The following is a 23726-nucleotide window of genomic DNA, read 5'->3' as shown; positions in this document are numbered from 1 at the left end:
ACGATAAGTATAGCTGATCATGTGGTTATTAGTGTGGCAACACTAAGGACAGATAGCGGGGGGGCTCTTTAGAGAAAGAGTTCACTGAAGTGATCCGTATGAATCCATGAATGGTATTATACCTAAACGTCAAACATGTTGATTCAGTGAATGTACATTATAAACACCACACATGAGACACCAATCGTTGATGGATGACTGCATTTTGACTATGAATTAATAGCCTCTAATCATAGGATTCAAATAGGACATAGCTTGGATGTAGTGAGAAACTCACAGAGGTCATTGAGTGGTCAAGACAGGATCATCCACCATCTATATAATAGGAGATTGACTCAAGGAAGATGATACACAAAATCCCTAGGCAAGGTAGTGAGGATATTGGAGAAAGTGTTGTCTAATGATCCCCGTCACGAATCAGTACTAATCGAATGACAGATTAGGATTCGACGGTCAACCTTACCCTAAGTCGTTCAAGAGTCTCATGCGGGTGATGGATTATACATATACAATAACCGACAACGCTAAAGGTTCCATGAGAGAGTTCAAACATTATTCGGTATCTTCCAGAGCACGATGTGTAGCTTGGCATCCCGCGGCCTGGAAACTTAACCTATCGATTGGGTTAAATCGATCCTTAGTTAATTAATCTATATGTTGATATAGTAAATTAATATGTTGGCCAATAATTTTTATTAGGCCAATAAAGTTATTAACTATAATGATACATCGGCCTAGAGGGTCTTATGCATAAGATCATGAGGGCATTGGTGAATATATTATACTTTATGGGCTTTTTTGAGGAAAAACTTAAGTAAAATATAAATAGGGAATGGGTACTCATTTCAAGCACCCAGGCCAGCCAGATGTGAGAGCCCGCCCTTTCTCCATTCTACTCTCTTCTCCACTCAACCAATGAGAGCGTCTTCATGGTGAGAATATTTTCAAGATTTTCAAGGAGAGTTGAAGAAGAATATGTGGAGATCCAAGCGCCAAATGATCATGAGGATACTTCTCGAGGTCGAAGATGTGAACGGTTTCAGAACGATCTCAACTAGAGCAGGTCAAGGGGGGAACAAGTTCCCAAAAAGGCACATTCGATGTATTGATTGGAAAGAATGATTATGAATCAGTTTCACGCTTTCACGCCATGGAATCATGTTTTCCATGGTTGAACCAACACATAGAACCCAACAACATGTAGGTCATTTTATCGTGTTACATTATCTACATGCATCTCCAAAAATTGTATATTATTGAAGTGATAATATTTTATATCCCATTATATTAAAGTAACTTTGAATTTGAAAAACATATTTTATCTGCATAAAGGTGCTATTAATTTTAATTGTGATATCTATTTGAGCACAGGGATTGAAAATTAGGAATTATAAAACAACACGACATAGAAAAAACTGTAGCTTTCTTATAGCTCCACTCTCTTTGTAATATATCTGATACCTCTGAAGCTCCTATGCAAAGGTTTCTTTGGAAAATGCACGAGTTCTTGAGCTCGAAGTATGCTTCTGTAATATGTCCAAATTTATATCATCCAAACTATATGTCAATATCCCTCTTCCTTATTTCTTCCATTTTTTCTCATCGTATCTCTTTAAATATTATATTGGCAGTAATGTTGACATATATATATATATATATCTTTAGCATATCGCATGGATATTTTTTACCTAATATTCAAGTCATTTTATAATTAATCTATATTTTCATCTAATCCCCTGCACTTTGAGCTTATATTTGAACATTTAATAAACATTGTGCATAAGACCCTCTAGACCTGCATATTTGTCTAGTCACATACTCCGTGAGCCCAATAACTTTTTATTTGTTTACTAAACTAATTAGCTAGTTACATCAAATATATTAATTAACAATGTGTCAATTAAACTCAATCGATATGTTAAGTTTCAGACTAATAAGTTGTCAACCTACACCACGTGTTCCACATGAAATAAGAGATTCATTCACCCCTTTCACGGTGCCCATGCATCATTAGTCACTATGTATGATACCACATTTATGTGAGACTTGTAAAATGATTTTTAATATGGCCAATGGTCAAAACTTTAATTTGTCCTTTTACATACAAATTATGCACTGGAAAAATCATTAAACTAGTGTTTTTAATATATTTCAATTGAATAGATCAACGATTTTGGTGCAATGTCTTCATTAACTCTTCTTGTGCTAGGAGTGGACGATACTGCCTTGGCCATTTTTGTGCACACACTACTGAATTTGACCTATGATTACTCATAATCATGGGAGTAAGAATTCAAAGGTGGTTTTAAAAATCAAGCCAACAATTTATTTTAATTTGTTCGAGTATTGTATTGGGTTGATTTACTCGATTCATTTAATACGAGGAGCTAATAATCGCACCTCGACCCCTTATGGCCTAGCTATTTGTATTTTGTGATGGAAATATACGTAGTAGGCAAGCCAATCACACATTCCATATCTTGTTCCATATTCATTAATGTGAAATATGCATTACATTGCATGTGTGATGCTTAGAATGAAGTTCATGAATACATGTTCGAACTTAGCAAGTTATGATGAGATCGTAATACGGAGATCTCTAGCCTTTAAGCACATGTTCAAAATATTCTTATTCGAAGGATGCTCGAGAAGGACATTAAAATATTTGGATAGAATAACACTATCTTGTCTCGCTCATATGTGGAGTCACCAAGGATAGATAGCGAGTGTTCTTTAGTGGACAAAGTTCACTAAATTGATATTTAAAAATCCCTTAATAGTATTATACCAAACTTTCAGTTAGGTTGATTCACGTCGCGATCGTGTAAGTGGTCCTTGGACCCGAGACAATAAAGACATCTTGTGGATGGACAATTGTACCTTGAGTATGACCTACGAGTCTCAAATCATGGGATTATAAAATAGTCTTAGCTTGGTGCATCAAGAAGTTTATGAAGATGATTATGTTGTCAAGATGGGATCATCCACCCTCAGTATATGAGGTGACAACTCAAGGAAGATGATGCAATGAAGTCATTTGCCAAGGTAGTAAAATATCGGAGAAGAGCTCTCCGATGTTTTATGAACACATTAGTACTAACTCGGATGACCGATTAGGGGTTGAAAGTTGACCATACCCTAAGTCATCCTAGGACAGTCAAGTGGGTGAGGGACTATACGTAAAATTGGGTGAGGGACTACGCGTACACTTAAGTTTCGGGGTTTTTTTTGAAAAATACCCACTTAGTATAAATAAGGGAAGGTCCTAGATGAAATTCACTCATGCGAGAATTGTCCAATGGCCTTTCCCTTTTCTTCTCCCTTTTCCCCATGGCTCCTCTCCATTCTTGATGCGATCTTGATGGCGTAATGACGATGACGAAAGTTGAACAAAGCTCGCCAAGGTGAAGGAGGAGACTTGATGTGCTAAGGCTCGTGTAGGTATATCTAGAGGCTGAAAACATGCGCAGCTTGACTCGAATAACTGGAGGATCCAAGAAATCACGGATGTGATTCACGCACATGTGATTCATTTAATATTTTTTATTGATTTTGTTGCGATTCTGTTAAAGTATTTCGTTGCATGGAATCATCGTGTTCATCTAGATCAAGGCCTCTAGAACCCCACATTTTGTACTTGGGCTTCGTGGAATCACATAATTAGGGACTCATAGATCATAAATAAAAAGTGTCCATGCATTCAGAATATATATTCAATGATATTTACGCAACTATGACACAAATTATTTGAACCTACTTGGTTTATAGTTGAGTATAAAAACTCCGGATTCATGAGATTATTTCAGGTAACTATTTTACTAAAAAGATCATGCTATCTTTCATTGGTATCTCCACACAAATGGTTATGGGATCAACAATCATTGCTGTACGAGGAGTGCGTAGTTTAGTAGGCCTCATACATTGGGTTTCCTTTGGGATTATTTGTATTTCACTTCATGAGGAGCCTTTGATTTTACCTGTCCAGCAGATGACCCTTACTCTATGTGAAAAAGTGCCAAAATAAAGGGAATTCTAATGCCATTCATAATAATTTTTTTTCATGTACATCTCCCATGTAGGAAAATTTTCCGTCTCATCAAAACATCAAACTTCTTGATGGAATATCAATACATGTTTTACATCATTGATCGAGAATGGGTGGGATATGAAATTCACATATGTTGTTAAATGGATTAAGGAATTTATTTGCCACTAGGCTTAGGACAATCAAGATGACATAGTTTGTAGCTTTGCCTTCATTGATGTGTATAACTCTCTTCCTTTATAGGTTATATTGGAAACTTACTATCAACTATATTTTCATATTTGTTTTCATTTACTTATCCATATATTTTATCCACATCCATATCTCTTTTAACGACTCTCCAAAGTAACTTTCATCATAATCCTATTTGCCTTCACCTCTTTCATTAATACCTGCCTTAAATATCTTCCTTGTCAACTTGTCACGACTTTCTCATAATCACATGTACTGTTCTCATAAAATATACACGTAAAAAAATGTTAAAACCCTCCATCAATAGCTGCCCAAATCATCACTAATCTATCATTTTTTGCTTGGATAAACAAAAAATTAAATTACTAGTGAATAAATAATACAATTTGTTACGCTATCAAATAGTTTAAGTAACAAAGTATGGTATATCTCTTCAGTTAGCAAGTATAGTTTCTACTGATGCGGCCTGGCCATGGCGTTCATGTCACGACATTGACAATGACGACAACTAAGACTAATATCTTTCAAGATTGTGTAGAGAGACTCATGAGCATTGAACTTAGCTGGGCCAGCTGCTAGTAAGTTTCTCCCCAACAAATTTACAGACCAGTTCAGCACAATAAAAATATATATGAACTAAATATTTCCTTGGGACGATGAACCAACATGCAAACCCTATTCTTGGAAGAGCAGTGCATAATTTGAATTGGTGGGATTGATATCTGGTTTAAATCTTTCTCACTGACATGAACTGAACCAAACTGAACCCGACATTTGGGAACAACTCTACACTCGGCACTCCGAGCCCATCTAATCTTGGCCCTGTTGAGAATGAGATTCTTTTATGTTTAAAATACATGGGAATGAGAGACTAACATTGTTCACATGCTTATAATCCATGGAAATAAGAGACTAAAATCTTCCACATGTTAAAAATACATGGGAATAATAAACTAAAATCGTCCATATGTTTAAAACACATGTTCTGATATACCAAAATTGTCCATATGTTTGTATTTGTAATAAACTAAAACTGTGCATACGTTTTAAATAAAACGAAATGAGAAACTAATATCATCCATATGTCTAAATTACATAGGAATGAGAAACTAAAATATTCCATATGGGAATCATTCATTTTTGGAAATGTTTTTTTTCTGATCTTAAGACATCAAGCTGTTATTGGGCTTCACGCTATTCTCTCGCTAGTATAAATATGAGGCCACGTTTCGGAAATTAGGGTTCCTCAGTTGTAGCATTCTCTTCACATCGCGGCGCCGTTCTCTGTCACCGCAGGAACGCTCGTCTAACTCGAGAATCCAACATGGCGGAGCAGGTAAGCATCGTCATTCTATCTTCCGTGCTTCCATTAAACTCGATCTTGCGTTCTTTGTTGTGAAATCGAGTTTTTTTTAAACTTAGTTGAGAAAGAGTAAACATTTTCGTCTCTTCGTTTGTTCGATGTCTGCGTTGTACCTGAAGGGCCAGGGAATTGTCGTTTGTCCAAGCGTTGTGTTATAAGCTGTAGCATAACAATCTTTGCGTTTCGGTTGATCGCGCCTTGCTCGTTCATATGGTTGAAGTTTGTGATTATTACATGGTTTGGCTTTATCTTAGAATTTTGAATGTCAGTTGACCATTCAAGGTTTTGGTTTATTCTTGAACCTAGGCGCTCCACTTGGTCCCTTCTAATTAGAGTTATCGGTTTGCTGTAATTTCGCCCGACATTGAGTTGATCCTAATGCGACCAAAAGCGAATTGGGTTGTTCGAATGATTGAAGAAGTCCTAGTATCCCCTCACCTTTGGTTCTTGGGTTGGCTTATTTTGACGGCATTGCTTTTGTTTGGCAGACGGAGAAGGCTTTTCTCAAGCAGCCGAAAGTTTTCTTGAGGTATGCATCGACTTTAACGTTTTCTTGTTGATCACGGGTGCTTATTGCTTACTTATCGTGATATCTTGGCAGTTCAAAGAAGTCTGGAAAGGGGAAAAGGCCGGGAAAGGGTGGAAACCGTTTCTGGAAGAGCATTGGCCTCGGCTTCAAGGTCCCCAAGGAAGCCGTCGAAGGTAATTCCAACGCATAATCCATTTAAGTTCTTATGAAATCAGAAATTATCGAACTTCTTCTGTGTTTCTCTATTAATTCGCCCTTCAATTGTTCATCTGATGATCATTTTGAACACCCATAGGCACATACATCGACAAGAAGTGCCCATTCACTGGAAATGTTTCGATTAGAGGCCGTATCTTGAGCGGTGTTTGCCACAGCGCTAAGATGAACCGGACCATTATTGTGCGAAAAGATTATCTTCATTATGTTCGGAAATATCAGAGGTAATGCTATTATTTGACTAAAAATATATTTTTTCCTCCAATGCCGGCTATTTTTTCTCTTCAATTTAGATGATTTTTGGGTTAATTTTTTCCTAGGTACGAGAAAAGACACTCCAACATCCCTGCTCATGTGTCCCCTTGCTTCCGTGTGAAGGAAGGAGACCATGTGACAATCGGCCAGTGCAGGTAAACTTTGCTCTGCCTTCTGCCATTCGGTTGTTGCAAAATATAATAGAGAACTTCAAACTCTGATTTCTTTTCACTCTAATTTGATTGTCTACATGTTTCAAGACAATTGACTTGAATCAAATTCAAAATGTACTTGTTTGTGTGGAAGTGCATCAGTCTTATTGCATCATGATCAATCAGATGGAAACTATTTGTTTCCTGGAAAAAATGAATTATTTATTTTACTTTGCTTGAATTATGTTAGCTAGGCTACGAAGTGGTCGTTTGTCAGTTGACAAACACAGTGATATTATTAATCTCCTTGGTTGACAACCAGTTCTCTAATCATTTGGATTCTTGAAAATGATCCCTTAAAATAGTTTAATTCCTATCGTTTCTTTTATTGGGAACTAAGTTACTGATCTAATAACCAATTCGGAATCCTTGTTTCAAATAAAAAAGTCAGTATTTGATGAACTATAATTAATTGTGGGTTTATTTAGGCCGCTGTCGAAGACGGTGAGATTCAACGTCCTGAAGGTGACTCCTGCTGGATCAGGAGTCGGTGGCAAGAAGGCCTTCTCATCTTTCTAGAACACTTCTCCATTTGCACTGCAACTTGGGGTGATTCAGTTTTGAGCTTTAGTTGTCTTTTTAAATATTTCCTTTTAAAATATTTGTGACTTTTGAATGATTACTTTGCTTTTGTTGTCCTAATCATACTCTTTATTTATTTTTCTGGCCTTTAGTCTGATAGGGCTCCAGCCTCTTGATAGAAAGCATGGAAAAATACACGGCTGGAAGTTTAGAAGAATGGTATCAATAAGATATATATTCAGATGACATGAATTCAGCAATACATAATTCATGTTGGATATAGGCTTCTAAATTAGGAATTCTATTGATTATTCATCATAGACAATGGCAACTGATAGATAGATGACCCCCGGCTGTTAAACTTTAGTCGAAATTTTTATTGAAATCTCTTGGAGGTTGGTCAGAAAGTTACCCTGATTTACTTGAAGAGTATAAGTAAAACAATCACCCTTAAAAAGATCATTGAAGAAAAAAATAAGATTTCACCTTAAAAATCCTGTAAGGAAATTATATGAACAGCAAATAGGTAAGAAGACAACATCCATTATCAAGAATGCATTGTTAAATCATAATTCAGTGAATAAATGAATACATCACATAATTGAATGGAATTGGACGTTAAAGTTCATGCTTTGATACATAAATCACATGTTTTCTCATCCCAACCTAGAATATTAGTAGTCTCTGAGAAATTAGAGAGATCTCTTCTTGGAGAATAAAATATTGACCATTACTCATGCATTAATATTCCCATCAAATATAACATACACCCAAAAATACCTTAGAAAATGATCCCTGAATTAATATCTAGTTTGGCTGTTATCTCCTATGTATCAGTTTGTGAGTATACTTATCTCTAAATGTTGACTCTAGGATGAATAACTATTTTATCAATTTACATTATCTTCAAATGCCTTTTCCAAATCTGTTTCTGGTACCTGCTTCGTGTATAAGACTTCTAAGTATCCTTCATACTATACTAATATTCTTTCTTACAAGTGACCTCCTTTGTGTTCGCATAGGAGGAAAGAAGGCTGAATGGTGTGGACTCGTAGGACAATGGAGCTTGGTAAGAATATACAACATGTCAAAAAATTATGAGATTCACAAACTCAAAAGATTCATTTATTAGTTTTAGTTTTTTTTTCAAAATCAATGCAGCTTGTTGAGACATTAGAGTGTGAAGATTGAAAAGTGAAATAAGTCTTTTAGCTTGTGCAACCAAGTGTATAATTTTCCTTATGAGCACATAAAAAGTAAAGGTCGAATCATCAGAGAGTAGGAATAAAAATCATAATTTTAGTTTAGATTTATATATTTTTAAGGATGTATATTCATTTGTAGGTATTAATAATGATTTATTGGAAGCAACCTAAAGAAAAAATATCAAAATAGTTCTACAATGGTGATAAAAATATTTATCATATTCTTGTTAGCGACATAAATGGAGGCATGTATTGACTTTGTGAATCATGGTGATATCATTTTTATTTGATGGATACTATGGACAAACATCAAATTATATGGAAATAATTGCACTATCTGATCCTACTTATACAATACATATGCCCGAACGTGTGGATATCTGTGTAGAGAATTGAATCATGGATGTTGGATGCTATTTAGGAAAAGCCTTAATATAGCCGATCCTTTCGAATCCGATAATGGTATTATACTTAAACGCCAATCATGCAAGGCTTTGACTATTATCCATACAATTAATTGATTAGGAGTCTCACACAAATAAAGGATTAAACATATTAATTATTCAATTATGGTAAGGGTTTCATAAGAGAGTTCAATCTCTACTGTGTATTCTAGAGCATGAGATGTCTCGTAACACCAGATAGGTTAGAAACTTAACCCATTGATTGGGTTAAATATACATTTGATTACTTAATTCATATGCTGATGTATTTAATTAGTAAGGTAGGTTATTAAATATCATTGGGCCATTAAATTTATTAACTAGACTGAAACATTGACCTAGCGGGTCACACAAAAGATATACATACATTGTTGAATATACTTATTGTTATTAAGGCCCCTTTATAATGTTCCCAAAAAAGTATAAATGAAGGGGAGACCCATTTTAGGTGCCCGTGCGAGCAAGGAAGACCTATTTTGTGTCATAAAATTTGTCTTCATGCAGTCAATCAGAGCCAACAAAGCCAACTTACGTCACATAATTCAAATCATACGAAATAATGCATATTTTTTAATGACTTAACACACATGATATGTGTCAAACCAGTTGACGTAGGGTTGACTTGCGATAAAATGCTTTGAACATTCATAAAAAAATGTAGCTACCAAATTTTCCTAAAAATTACTAACCCAGTTATTTTAACACATTGAATTTTTGCCGTTCCTAAAATATATGATGTATATGAATTCTCAAAAAACAAATAAAAAATTAGAGTCTCAATTCAATCACAAATCTAAAAAATTACGTTATTTTATGCAATGGCAACTAAATAAATGATAACTTGATAAGCTAATAAGCATAAACCTAATGAATTCAAATTTGCCATGTTATAGAAATTGTTTACAATTATTGGGCAAATTATTGATCATCACCTTGATTATGAATTATTTCATCTATCCTCTTGATAGAAATATAAGTGGTCGACACGCCAATCACATATTTCATATCTCGTTACATGATTTCTTCGATCCTTGAACAAGTCGTGTGGATCTGCTTACGTGTATAACCTCTATAAGTATCCACACGATCCTTAGCACACCGAATCTCCTTCTTCACTTGACAAGCTCCATTCAACCTTCACGGTTGTCGTTACACCGTCTCGATCACATCAATTTAGAGTGAAGCTATGGGGAGAACTGAGGAGAACACCCACGAACATTTCTTGCCTAGGTGAATTTTGTTCAAGGCCTTTCCCTATGCATACTAAGTGGGTATATTCCATAAAGTCCCCAAACTTAAAGTATATCTTTCAACGTCGAAAAGACTATTTGTGGTGACCCTCTAGGCCTCTGTATCAGTCTACTTAACGAATCCATTGACCCAATAAACTTTATTGGCCTTCCATCTTAGTTAATTATACAATCATATAAATTAATTTATGTCAGATTTATTGAGGCTCTAGTCCGTGGAGTGCCAAGCTACACCGCATGATCTAGAAGATATAAAGGCATGAGTATTGACTCACTCATGGAACCTGTCCGTCATCGGTTTTCATTGTACCTAAAGTGCCGCCCATCTAATGGCTATGTGACGGACCATACTCATTATATGAGTGAGGCTAGATAGTGCTATTCTATCTAGACATTTGGATGTCTTTTTTTAGTATTGTTCGAATATGAATATTTAGGACACATGCTCAAAGACTTCTGATCTTTGTATTATGATCTTACCATAACTCTCAAGTTCGATCATGTTTTCGTGGACTTCATCATAAGCATCACATGTGTAGCGCAATGGATAGGTTATATTAATGAACATGAAATGATATATGGAATGTGTGATTGACATGCTGGCCATATATATTTCCATCACGGGTATGTCTAGAGGTTACACACACAAGCATCTCAATATGTCTCACACCAAGATCCAGTAAATCATAATTGTGATTCTTGCCTGGAATATTTGATCCGTTATTTAAGTAGTGCCGTCTCTATTTTTTTCAAGTCTTTCACTTAAAGGGATCATTTTATTTCATCCATAAAAATGACTCTAGAATCTAACATAAAGTTTATTGCACCAATAGGTTCATTAAGTAGACTGATACATAGGCCTAAAGGGTCATACACAAATGGTGTTTTTGTTGTCGGAGGATATAATTAAAGTTTGGGGTTCTTACAAAGAATACCCACTTAGAATAAATTGGAGAAGTTCGCAAAAGAAATTCACCTGTGCTATAATTTTTAGGGCTCTTCCCCTTCTTCCTTCTCCCCGTAGCTCCTCTCCATTCTCAGCTCAATCAATATATCATATTGGCGACGGTGGAGCGAAGTTGGGGTTGTCAAGGCTAGGGTGGAGATTCGACGTGTCAAGGATTACATAGATACATTTAGAGGATACATACTTGAGAAAATCTCAACATGTCTCGCTCGAGTATCTAAGAAACCATGGATGCAATCCGTGCCCATGTGATTTGATCAATTATTTTGTTGATGCCATTTCAATTCCGTTCAAAGTTGTCCGCCAAAGGAATCCAATTTGTTTCATCTTGATAAAGGCCATAGAACCCACTACCTATAAGTCCCTAAAATAAAGTTTTTATCCATTTTTTTTAACTATGCCATCTATTCACAAATTCTGATAGCTGTATTTAATACATAAGTTACTACAAAAGTAAATATCTTACATCATCTTAGGTAAATTTCTAGTAGATGAAGAAAGTATCGATTTATCATTAGAATGACTTATAGTTGAAAAATAAACTCAATAACTTATCAAATCTAGATTTTTTAATTTTCTCATAAATTATTTGAAAAATAGAGATTATTTTCTTCACTTCCATGTTAAAATGTCAATTTTTCTCCTAGTATCTATCATATAATTTTTTAAAATAGTTCAAACAAAATGGAGTAACAAAACATATTAACGTTGAACTGGTCATTTAAGCAGTCAACTCACTTTCGATATGTATGCATATTTTTGAATTGAGAAAATATGTTGCAGAGTCATATCTAGAAAACAACTCCACACCAACAACTAATTAATTTCATAAACATATTAGTTATAATCAGTCAATAATGCAGCTCACTCCAAATAAGATTTTATGTTCATCCTAATGAGATTTTAGGGTATAAAAATGCGTTTCCATAATTGGCTATGAATTAGGGATTATCCTAGACATGATGCATCATTCATTCTCGGGGCCAATGTGATGCTAGAGTGAAGCCAGAGACGATGTGAACCCAATAAAAAATAGCCTTCCATGGGATTGAAGCTTCATCCTTGATTCATGCTTTGCTGGATTAAGAGCGAGAGGGATCTGACCAAATTTCAAGAGATTTTTTTTTTTGAACTATCAAATTTCAAGAGATATTAAGAGGACCACATTAACAACCATCAACATCAGCAATCTTAATTCTTCAAATTTTTCTTCATTCTTAATTTTGATCAATGTCCTAATTAGTTTAGGACGCTCCATTGAACCACTGAAAAATAAAAAAATTATTTCTTATTACGACATTATGTAATGATATATACCCTTTTATGCTTTACCTAAATTGGATATCAATCACAAGTGATGAAGAATGCTATGCATGCACATAAGCCACTAATTAAATTTGTCGTATTGTGAATATACAGCTAAAATGATACGTCTTATAGAACACATTGATGGTTAAATTATCCAATTTAGGATTACTAAATTGGATTCATTTTTGCAAGATAATTTTTTGCATTCACATTTTTATCAGATTATGCAGCTACATGCGCCTCAACATCTTGCCGTGTGAAATTTATATCATATGATACACAAGCACAACATACAGGACATGTGGTTGACATAATAGTAGAGAAAAAAATACTAAAACCAACTAGAGAAGAACTATATTCTCCATGTCCAGATACAATTAACATTCTTAAATCAACAATTGGCCAAATATTCATGGAAAAAAACTATTTTAGTTCATTCATTACCTTTTGGTCTCATTATTCACCCAAATTTCATCTCCAGCTTTTATATACAAAACTTTCCTGAATCCTCAAAACCCTAAATCCAAAACCCTTAACCTCCAAGATCCATATGCGTTGCAACGTTGCACATTTGTTTGACTTTGTAACGTTTCTTGCAGAACGTTAATTCATCGTTGATGAATCTTCATTTTCATTGCTCCTAAAGTCACGCCTCGCTCCTAATCGCCAAAAGGCATCCCGTCTCATAAACTCCCCCATTTGGTTTCTGAAAGATGAGCTTGCTACTTTCAATCAGAAAGTTACGAAAAAAAGAAAGACGCGAGTTTACGAGCATGAGCATAAGTGACCCACATTACATAAAGTTTACTATTTAGGCCCAATAATTTACTTGCTTAGTGTAAATAGGGAACGCCATGTCCGGGATGTGATGCCCCGGATGTGACGAAACGGATTACTTGCTTACTTTCGTCACATCACCGTCCCGTCACGCGTCCTAGCATATGCAAAAAAAACCGTCAGGTTCCCGTCACCGTCCCCCCATAGGGCATCCCATCACGTTCCCATCACCGTGATGGCGTAACCGTCACCGGTGACGCGAACAATTCCCTACTTGAACGAAGGGGTATATCTCTAATTATTTATAGCTCGGTTTATGCGCGCAAAAAAACAGGGACTTCTGTGCAAAATGCTAGGAAATGAAAATTGCCACGTCACGTGGCGAAATCTCAGCCCTCGGAAAGATTAAAAATAATGATTTTTATATGTATTTTCTGTCCGTTATAACTTTTCAAAAATTATGTCACAACCGTCACCCGTCATCGTCGTCCGTCACGATGACGCGTCAGGTGACGGATGACGCGTGCCGAGCCCTAAATAATTTGTGTAAAAGGCTGAATAAAAAAAATCTATGAAGCTCTTCTGTTCATCTTCATCAGCGTTCTCTTCACTAGAGCGCAATGCGCGGTTCCCTGATCGCTCTGTGCTCTCGCCTTCGTTCTACTCGCGGCTTCTCGTCGCGCACCCTCGATCCTCCTCCCCTTCCTGGTCATCGCCGTGTCGTCGTCACGGGTGAGAACGTTATTTCTTATACTGAATTATCGTGAGAGTTGTGATTTCGCTTTCGGATTTGATGGCATTACTGTAAAGTTGGGGTTTTTGATCAAGGGTATTTTTTTTAGGGTGTTTTAGGCCTTCCCAGGATGAGAAAGATGTTTTTCGTTTGACTTTTAGTTAAATTGATGTTTTTGATTCGGATGGATCGATGGTATCGTGTTTTAGGGAGATTCAAGTCTTCGCCGGTGAGAACGCTTTTAATCGATTGAATTTTAGTTAATATAAATAATTTCGTTTCGAATGGAACGAGGATATTGTGTTTTGGGAAGATTACATCGTAGGGAAAGATGATGCTTCGTTTCGAATTGATCGAGGGTTCTGTGTTTTGGTGAGTTTCAGGCCCTCACCGGTGAGAACGACGTTCTTCGATTAAATAATTGTGAAATTGATTTTTTTTTTATGTCGAATTCGATGGAAGTTTGGTACGAGAGATTCTGGCCTTCACGAGTGAGAACGACATTCTTCAATTAAATTGTGGTGAAAATTGATGTTTATGTTTAGAATTGGATGGAATTTTATTATGGGGAGATTCAGACCTTCACGATGAGAACGCCATTCTTCAATTAAATTACAGTGAAATTGATGTTTTTGTTACGAATTTGATGGAATTGTGTTATGGAGAGATTCAGGGTTAGGAGCGGTCACGCCTCTGGGATGTGGAGTGAATACAACCTGGAAACGGCTGTTGGATGGGCAATGCGGCATCAGAGCGTTGATGCCCGAGGATTTGAAGATGAACGGCGTCGACGAGAAGACGATTATGCACACGTATGAACAGCTGCCTTCCAAGGTGGCGGCCATTGTACCTTGTGGCAATGGAGAGGGAGAGTTCAACGAAGATTTTAGTCTTCTTTCTCAGGTATTAAGAAGATTCTGGCACATTCTGAATATGAGAATTGATTTTACTGTGTAGTTTGTTGTTTGTAGGATCATAGAGCCATAGCCAGGTTTATAGCATATGCGTTGTGTGCAACTGAAGAAGCTCTAAATGATGCTAACTGGAAACCCAACGAAGTGGAGAAGCAGGAATCCACGGTATTCTTTTTTTTCTGTTTAAGACAAAGTGTGAGATCTCCTTCCCTTTTTTCTGAAATTTTTAATGAAAACGTTCAGGGTGTTTCGATTGGAGCTGGTATTGGAAGCATCAGTGACATTTCAGATGCTGGGCGTATGATTTATGAGAAGGTTGAGAAAAGTTATCTTTCTCTCCTGTGTTGTCGAAGAAAACAATTGACTTTCATCAATTTATTGCAGAAATTGCGGCAGCTAAGTCCATTTTTTGTCCCCCGAATATTGGTCAACATGGCATCTGGGCATGTGAGCATGAAATATGGGTTCAAGGTTTGTGGTTCCGTCTCAAACATTCTCAAACATATAATATTTTTCTTCAACTGCGTTGAAGATTCCGAATTTACACAACAAGGAAACGCATGCAGATTGACCGAGATGTATGAGGGCATTGAGAATAGGTGATGGAAAGATCAAGAGAATCTACAAACTCTTAGGGAGGATTAATATGATTCACATTTTATCTAGGGACTTTTTGTTTTATTTACCTGCTAAGGGTGTTTTAGTCATTTTCCACTTTACTCATATGTCACTTTAAATAGGACAGCCCTCATTTAATTAGGGCAGGCTCAAAGTAAATTGGAACAATATTTGGGTCCCTATTTCTCTCTCTCTGGACTAGATGTCCACTCTGCTTCTAGTTCCAGGCACTGTCCATTCCGTGGGTATCCCTCCTCTGGGCAATGTCCATCCCGCTGACTCCTCTACCCCTTGACTAGAAGGTGGCATCCACTCCATCTCTAGTTCATGGTGACATCCACTCCACCGTCAGTCTTCTATCGACATCTCAATACCCCGCTATCCTCGACAATATTTGGAAACGATTCCTTGAAAGAACTGTAGGGTTCTATTGAGAATCTCCAAGAAACTCCCTTCCTTCTACATTCTTCCTGATGATCTTATACAAACACCGTAGACCTAGTGACAATCATGCCCTTATTGGACGGGCCCAGTAACAGGCAAACTTTTGTTCCTACCATGATATAACATTATTATCCTTGATTAGTTTTCTTTAATTTGCATTTGACGGTGATCTTCAGTGATATCAAGCTTCCGTTCTCATGTTATTCCACTATACTTTCTCTTTGTGGCATCCTATAATATTACTTATTTCATGAGCCAATAACTGTTGGTATTCCATCAGGGTCCGATTCATTCCACTGTGACCGCGTGTGCCACAGGGGCACATTCCATTGGGGATGCAGCAAGAATGATTCAATTCGGTGATGCAGATGTCATGATTGCAGGGGGAACAGAGTCTAGTATTGATGCATTGTCGATTGCCGGATTTTCTCGGTATATGCTCAACATATTCACGAAAAAAATATCATTTTTCACAAGACATTGTTTCCCTCTTTTTATTGTTATCAATAAGATTAACACTTTTTTTGTCAAAAATCGTTTTACTTCAGGTGTAGAGCACTGAGTACAAAATACAACTTTCTTCCTGGATTGTCTTCCCGTCCGTTCGATTCTGGCAGAGATGGTTTTGTGTATGTATGTCTTTTTTTCTCTTGTCTCAATTATTTTTGACTCTCTTATCATCAAAGTTATCAGTAAAACGTTCATAAATCGACAGGATTGGGGAGGGTGCAGGCGTTATGGTGTTGGAGGTTTGTGTTATTCTATAACTTGATGGCCATTAATTTTATTTATATGAATGTTTAGTTGAGTTTTCCTTGAATTAAGGCACTGGATCACGCCAGCGAGAGAGGAGCCAAAATTTACGCTGAGATTAGAGGTTATGGAGCATCAGGTCCTCATTTATCCTCCCATACCGATGGAAAAAAACTTTTTCAATAGGTGCCAGAATAAACTTTTTTTTTCATTAGGTGATGCCTATCACATTACAAAGCCGCCTAGCGATGGAAGAGGTGCCGTTTTAGCCATGAGCAGAGCTTTGAGACAGGTACTCTCCATGCGTCAAAAAACATGTTTTACATAGTTTCAACTGATTTGAACGTTACAGAAAAGGTCTATTTGTCATATTAGATCCTAAACCCATTCTCCTCTAAGTCTTTGTTTCGGATGAAAAGTTTTATTTTGAACTTATTTTTTTCCCTTTTTTTGGATATTTTAATGTTCAGTCAGGGCTTCGACCAGATCAAGTGGATTATATAAATGCTCATGCGACATCAACACCTGCCGGTAATTCACTTTATTTATATTGCCAAATTTCGAATTGTGAATGTTGAACTCTACTCAAAATCGGAGAATTGTGTACTTTTATTTGTTTGTCAATCCACTTTTTATAGGAAGATATCCCTAGATTGTATTGGGACCTCTCCCATGATCTCAGAAATCTTACACTTCCCGTTAATTCTAGTTTTTATTTATCTTGAAGTATGGTTTCAATGACGATGATGATAAGGAATCTTCCTTTTCATTGTCATCTGGTTCTCAATGGCCATTATTGCCATTCATCAGCTATTGTATATCTTCATCTGGTTTCCAAGAGACGTCAATGGCATTCTCATCCTTAGGTTTTGAGCTAAGATACAGCATTTCATCATGCTGTCTTCATCATCATCATTTGGCTCCAATTGGTTGTCATCATCATAGTCAGTATCATTGTCATTCAACTATCTGTTATGTTCCTCACTGGATGTGTTGACTTCGATGTAATTTCAATCATGAAATGCACTAATTCTGCATAGATAGAATGGAGCCGAGGGGGAGAAGAGGGATAGAGAAAGAGAGTTCTTGGGATGGAGAGGTGAAATGAGAATGATCAGTTGATAGGTTGAACAGAGGAGGCAGGGATCTCTCGGGGATGAGATGCGGTGAGGTGGAGACAATCATGAGGGACATGGATTGCAGAGGGCGTGAGGGACCTCAGACGTTTATGGGAAAAGAGACAAGGAGCTTCCAATTGCAAAATACTTTCAGCCTGCCCTCCTAAGAGAGGGCCGTTCTATTTGAGGGTAACATGAAGAGGGGGAAAGGACGGGTCTGCCCTTCTGTAGGGTTGGATTGTATCACTATCAATGATAAAATTTTCATCATCATTTGTCCACGCCATGTATGGTGACAATGACATTGAACTTGTCTTGCATTAATCTATCTTCAGAACAGTGTTGTAGTTGTATCATTTTTGAAGCCCTTATCACATTCATTGCATAAATTCTCTAATACTTTAAGCCTTAATCAGGGGATGCTATTGAAGCTACAGCCATCAGAACTGTCTTCTCTGAACATGCTGATTCTGGGGCTTTAAGTATATCTTCCACCAAGGTAAAGGGTGTAACTGAAACTATCGTTGGGTGGCACACTAATTCTAATTATGTTTTGAGTAGTAATGATTGTTATTGTTAGAACTTGGGGTGCTGTTATAATCTTACTTTTATAATGTTTCTATCCCGCTAGCTTAAATTTATCTTTTAACTGTTATCTGTTTTATTACAGGGAGCTGTAGGGCATCTTCTTGGTGCAGCCGGTGCTGTGGAAGCTATCTTCACTGTTTTAGCCATCCACCATGTATGAAATCTTTCTAATATATTTATTCATCATGTTTGATTCATCCATATGCATGAATGTCGGTTTCTGTGTGATGCATGCCGCATTAAAACAAGCATACGTTCATATTATCTTGGAAACGCTAGTACAGTTTATATCTAATGACAAGAAGGAAGCTCATATATTTCTCAGATAAGATTATTTTTTTCCTTACAAGTTTTAGTTTATTTTGCTATTGCTTGCTGAATAGTCTGGTGAGTAAAAAACGGGAAAGTATAATTTAATTTTTCATAAACAGACCAAAGGTCTTCTAATTGCTCGTGAGCAGAACAAAGTGCTCATGAAGTCTGCTGAATTTTTAGGGAATTTTTCTAAATTATTTGGAGCCTGTTCTGTTATGGCATGTTATGGCATCGCATCTGACCCTTGACTTGTGTCTGCCATAAAGTAAGAAAATGCAGACAAAAAGAGTCTAGTTAAAATTATTTTTTCCATAAGTTTGTGTGATGTACGATTTAAAGCTTTCTGAATAATCTTGTGCTTATAAATGAAGGCAAAGGTAGAATGAACTCTCTTTTTTCTCTTAATTTCTTTCAGGGAATAGCTCCTCCAACGTTGAACTTGGACAAGCCAGACCCCATTTTCACTGATACTTTCATGCCTCTGAGTGCCGCAAAGGAAACACCCATTACAGCAGCTTTGTCCAACTCCTTTGGCTTCGGTGGAACAAATGCATCTTTATTATTCAGCACTCCTCCCTAACTTCTTAATGAGAATATTTATTTCTTCGTTTTTTGTTTGAAGAAACTAGCTTCAAAATAATAGGTACCCCTTTTTTTGGTATGCTTACAACTGTGTAAAGTTGATTCACTTTCATACCCTTGGATAAGGTTTTTGATTTTTGGTACAGTCAGCGGGGCAGCACCAGCTCATCTGGCTCAGTCGATCCCTTTTAGTCCAGAGGTTGGAGTAATAGAATGAGCAAGACATAAGAAATATCCCTTATGTATATTCAAAAATACTCTGAGAAGCAAAATCAAAATTCATTAAGAATCAAGAGAACATAGGTCCTATTATGGAAGATGACTTAAAAACCTCTGAACAAAGGATTATTATGATTAAAAAACTCAATAAAATATTATGGAAGATCAACTTAAACTGTATGCAAATTTATACTTTCAATGCATACAAGGAAATATTTGCTTTAACGGAATTAGAAGTAATAACGTGAGATTTTATGCACCCCTAAACACGAAAAATAATCAATGAATAATAAAAAAATCACAGGATATCATCGAGTAAAACAAAAATCCAAATTATAATTTTAAGATATTTTAATGATGTCCTATTATTCCAAAAATTGATATGCAATAATTTTGAGTCATGATGAGATCAAGTAAATGGTAAACTGCTTCACCGATGTCAAACAATAAGTCGAAAATAGCAAATGCTTTACTCAAAGTGGTGTTTCGAAAGGATCTCTCAGATGTATGGTCTCTGATGACCTGTAAACTAGCGAGACTAACATTCCAAACTGGCAAGGTTAAAAAAAATCAGTAGACATGCATTATTTGTTGGGTTCTGTTGGCTTGATTGACTATCTAAAATGATTATACTTAAGAGGAATAGACAAATTGAATTAGAACTAAATTATAAATCAAAGGATGATCATATCACCTTGTGTGGAAAAAATTCTACTCTTGCCTGGTTCCTTATAAGAGTACCTTCAAGCCGTTCACATGTCTGGCCTCTATATGTATCCACATGACCACTTTAATGATACATCTCCTCTTGAATATCTTCAAATCTTCTTGAAGATTTTTTGATCTTCTCACCAACCAGTCACACTACAAGGGGATACCTTTTGAGATGGAGAGGTGAAAGAGAAAGTGACGGGGTTGACCAAGCGTGGGTTTCATGCCCCCCTGAAAATTGGTGGCCCCATATTTTTGCTCTTTTGGATGCTTTCATTAAAGTCATTATAACGTTGATTATATCCACCAATATCCATTTATATTGTGCATGGCGCATGTATCAGTATAGTTAATTTATTTAATAACCAACTTTATTAATAAAAAAATACCGACATATAAATAAATTAAAAATAAATTTAACTCAAGATATGTGTTCCTTTGCCAGCATGTGGGGTGCCAAGATACAACTCATGCTTTAGAAGATATAGAGGAGTGTTTCAACTTTCTCATTGAATCTTTATTGTTTTCAAGTACTGAATACATTTATTCCTTCATCCATGATTGATTACTTTGGCTATGGTTAACCATAAAACACCAATATTTATTCTAGTTAGTAATGATGCGTAACATAGACCATTGGATAACTTCTTCTCCAACATCTCCAATACCCTGGCTAGGAAATTTAATACATCTTCTTCCTTGATTCAAAATCATTACACATAGAGGGAAAATGCTCCTAGCTATGAATAATTTGAATACCATGATTAGGGATTCATAAGTTGTCAAAACAACCATCCACCCACAAAATATCCTAAAAATATCCTCGGTTTCTCAAGTCTTGGGACTACTTGCATCACCATGACATGGGTCAATCAATTTGATAGTTAGATATAATACTAAGTGGTCATTTTAGTAAATTATTTTCCTAAAGGACACCAGCCATCTGTCTTTAGTGTCAGAACACTAATTTTCACATGATCAGCCATAATTATCATGCAAGTTGCATCAGATAGGAATGGTATTTCTAGATACTTTTATGTCCATCTGGAGTAGGGTTTGAATGGAATTTTTTATAATACATGTTTAAAGACTTGTTATCATTGTATTATGATTCCTCATAATTCACTTTACCATTTCATATATTCAAGGAATTCATTATAAACATCAAACATAAATAATAATGAATATTTTTTCAATGAATTTAAATATGACAGGGAAGTGTGATTGGCTTGAAGGCCACATAATATCTATCACTAATATGGATTCTATAGTATTAGGAGAAACCTAAATAATATAGTAAAACAAATCTGAAGGAGTAGATTAGTCCAAGATTTTGTAAAGAATCAAAAGTATTTATATTTCTTTGTATGATTTAACCATTGATCAAATATTAATATTTAAATAAATATTTTAAATAAGTATTTTATGTTTCCCCTAAATATTTATCAAAAGTTAATGATATATTAGGAGCATTTAGCATATATCTTGTTTTCAGTTTTCTTGTAATTAATAGTTAATCTTGAGTTCAAGTCTCTCATAATTATGTACATGTTCCATTTGATTCTGTATTCAGTTTCCTGGTATTGAAGAATAAAATTTGCATGGAGTTTATTTTAATACAATAAAAGATATTCCAATCATATCCATTTTAATTAAGCTACTACCAAAACCACGTGAAGTTGGAATTTAAATTTCCCTAAATGTGAACATAGCTTCTCTCTCCTACACTTTTTGGTTTTTTACTTCTAACTTCATCATCAAAGATCTGATTGAGCTAAAATAAGTTTTATTTTATTAGAAAGACTAAAATATATTGGATTAGAACCAATTTTTTTTGTTTCGAATGGATCACTATTTCACCCGTTTGAGAAGATTCAAGATTTTAGGATTTATTTTTTATTTTAAAAATTCAAATTATGTTCAAATCTGGAGCCTGCATACATGTCAAATTTGGGCTTACTCTGTTTGTCTATGAATTCTGCAACTTCAATTATGATAATTTAATTATGATTTTATACATTAAAACATGAATTGTCATCTTCAATATCATCTTAAAATTTTTTCTTATGTGTCTCGCAATCCAATGTGGGCCCCAGAGTTGGGTGGAACGCACAGCCACAAACCTGACATGTCCAACATGTCAAGAGGCTATCATGGTCCACGTGCCCCATCTACGTCAGCACCACGATCCATCTAAACTGTCATATAAAACCTGAACGCATCCAATTTAGGATATGTGACATTATTCATATTTAAAAAGAAGAAAAAAATAAAATGTGACATTATTTAATACATGTTGAGAATGAGGTCCATGTAGTGTATATCTTACCTATCCATGGATCCATGTGGATCAATAAGGAAGGCCATGATATCTGCTAAATGGACCATCCTTTCCCTACAAAAGGTAATTCTGATATAATTTAATATTTTTGGGAACATGGGGCACGTGGACCCCATTCTAGCTGCATCTTTTGCACATTTGACCAAATTAAGGGCTATGATGTGTCTCTCTTGACATGTCAGTAATGTCTTTAGAATGAAAATACAATATTATTTATTTCTTACAAATTATTTGACAGTTTGTCGATTATCAAGACCATTGATTTCTTGACGTTCGATTCAATGGACAGTCTAGATGATGAAATCCTTCTGGCATTAACTGCATGCCTGATCTCCATATTTACCTTCCATTATTGACTACTCCATTGATATCTCACAGTCCAATGTATCCACATTTACAACATCTAATGGTTTATTACTTGGCCTGCTAGACTTCTTGGCAGTGGCCGCTCTGATCACTCACACAAACACAACAAAGCACTATGATGTAACACAATCGACCAGTATTGAGCAATTGATATTACACCATAGAGAGAGAGAGATAAAATGGTGATGGTAAGAGGATGAATGATGCGGATGTATTAAATTCAATGAGAAGATGCGCCGGAAAACCAATGAACTAGGGTGTAAACAAATAACGACATGAAGTGGTCTAGGGTAGTGGTCAAGCTCCTAATGGCCGATAAATTGGCTCGAAGGTCAGTGGGGTGGGGGACAAATACTGTCCACGGCCATCCAAAACCATCATCGAGAGTTACACTAATCGACACCAAGAACAGAAATCCTATCTCTCTATATGGTGGCTAATCCTATGAGTTGAAAATTCTTGGCAAGGGAGCACATGAGGATGACATTGAAAGAGGTAATGATACTGAAAAATATAGGGGAAGATAGGGGAAGAGCCTCAGTGCCCGGATGCTCGAGGCGAACATAACCATCGATGGCGAGGCGGATTGCAAGAATGGTCAAGGATGTTGTGATCGGCTGGTCAGCGGCGACAGGGGAAGGAAAACAATCTCTGAGCGGTAGATGATCGGCCACTGTCCATGGTGCGAGTGGGGATGAAGGTCGGGCAGCGGTGGGCACCCTACAGACGGGTAGTGACCG

At 36.2% G+C, this 23726-nt stretch overlaps 2 protein-coding genes across 2 annotated transcripts; both read left to right on the top strand.

Annotated features, from left to right (window-relative positions):
• The first annotated feature begins 5432 nt into the window (after positions 1-5432).
• Positions 5433-7454, top strand: LOC144708662 (small ribosomal subunit protein uS17). Its single transcript, XM_078582077.1, has 6 exons — positions 5433-5573; positions 6089-6129; positions 6202-6302; positions 6425-6569; positions 6666-6755; positions 7241-7454. The coding sequence occupies exons 1-6, from the start codon at positions 5562-5564 to the stop codon at positions 7329-7331; spliced, it is 480 nt and encodes a 159-aa protein (XP_078438203.1). The 5' UTR covers positions 5433-5561; the 3' UTR covers positions 7332-7454.
• Positions 7455-13855: 6401 nt separating this feature from the next.
• Positions 13856-19483, top strand: LOC144708778 (Beta-ketoacyl synthase). Its single transcript, XM_078582214.1, has 14 exons — positions 13856-14016; positions 14691-14920; positions 14989-15096; positions 15175-15246; positions 15316-15402; positions 16274-16425; positions 16542-16622; positions 16709-16742; positions 16819-16885; positions 16962-17038; positions 17217-17277; positions 18281-18363; positions 18535-18606; positions 19183-19483. The coding sequence occupies exons 1-14, from the start codon at positions 13905-13907 to the stop codon at positions 19345-19347; spliced, it is 1401 nt and encodes a 466-aa protein (XP_078438340.1). The 5' UTR covers positions 13856-13904; the 3' UTR covers positions 19348-19483.
• Positions 19484-23726: the final 4243 nt, after the last annotated feature.

This window comes from Wolffia australiana, chromosome 10, assembly GCF_029677425.1.
Source record: "Wolffia australiana isolate 7733 chromosome 10, ASM2967742v1".
Taxonomy (NCBI): Eukaryota; Viridiplantae; Streptophyta; class Magnoliopsida; order Alismatales; family Araceae; genus Wolffia; species Wolffia australiana.
Note: the sequence above shows the minus strand (reverse complement) of the source record. Positions and strands in the feature narration are given on the sequence as shown.

What these genes read in the sequence shown, in the direction of transcription:
- LOC144708662 (XM_078582077.1), top strand. An exon ending in CCCCAAGGAAGCCGTCGAAG is followed by an intron (nt 6,303 to 6,424) that starts GTAATTCCAACG and finishes GAACACCCATAG; the next exon opens with GCACATACATCGACAAGAAG. An exon ending in TATGTTCGGAAATATCAGAG is followed by an intron (nt 6,570 to 6,665) that starts GTAATGCTATTA and finishes ATTTTTTCCTAG; the next exon opens with GTACGAGAAAAGACACTCCA.
- LOC144708778 (XM_078582214.1), top strand. Translation starts at nt 13,905, where the DNA reads ATGCGCGGTTCCCTGATCGCTCTGTGCTCTCGCCTTCGTTCTACTCGC. An exon ending in TGAGCAGAGCTTTGAGACAG is followed by an intron (nt 17,039 to 17,216) that starts GTACTCTCCATG and finishes TTTAATGTTCAG; the next exon opens with TCAGGGCTTCGACCAGATCA. An exon ending in TGCGACATCAACACCTGCCG is followed by an intron (nt 17,278 to 18,280) that starts GTAATTCACTTT and finishes AGCCTTAATCAG; the next exon opens with GGGATGCTATTGAAGCTACA.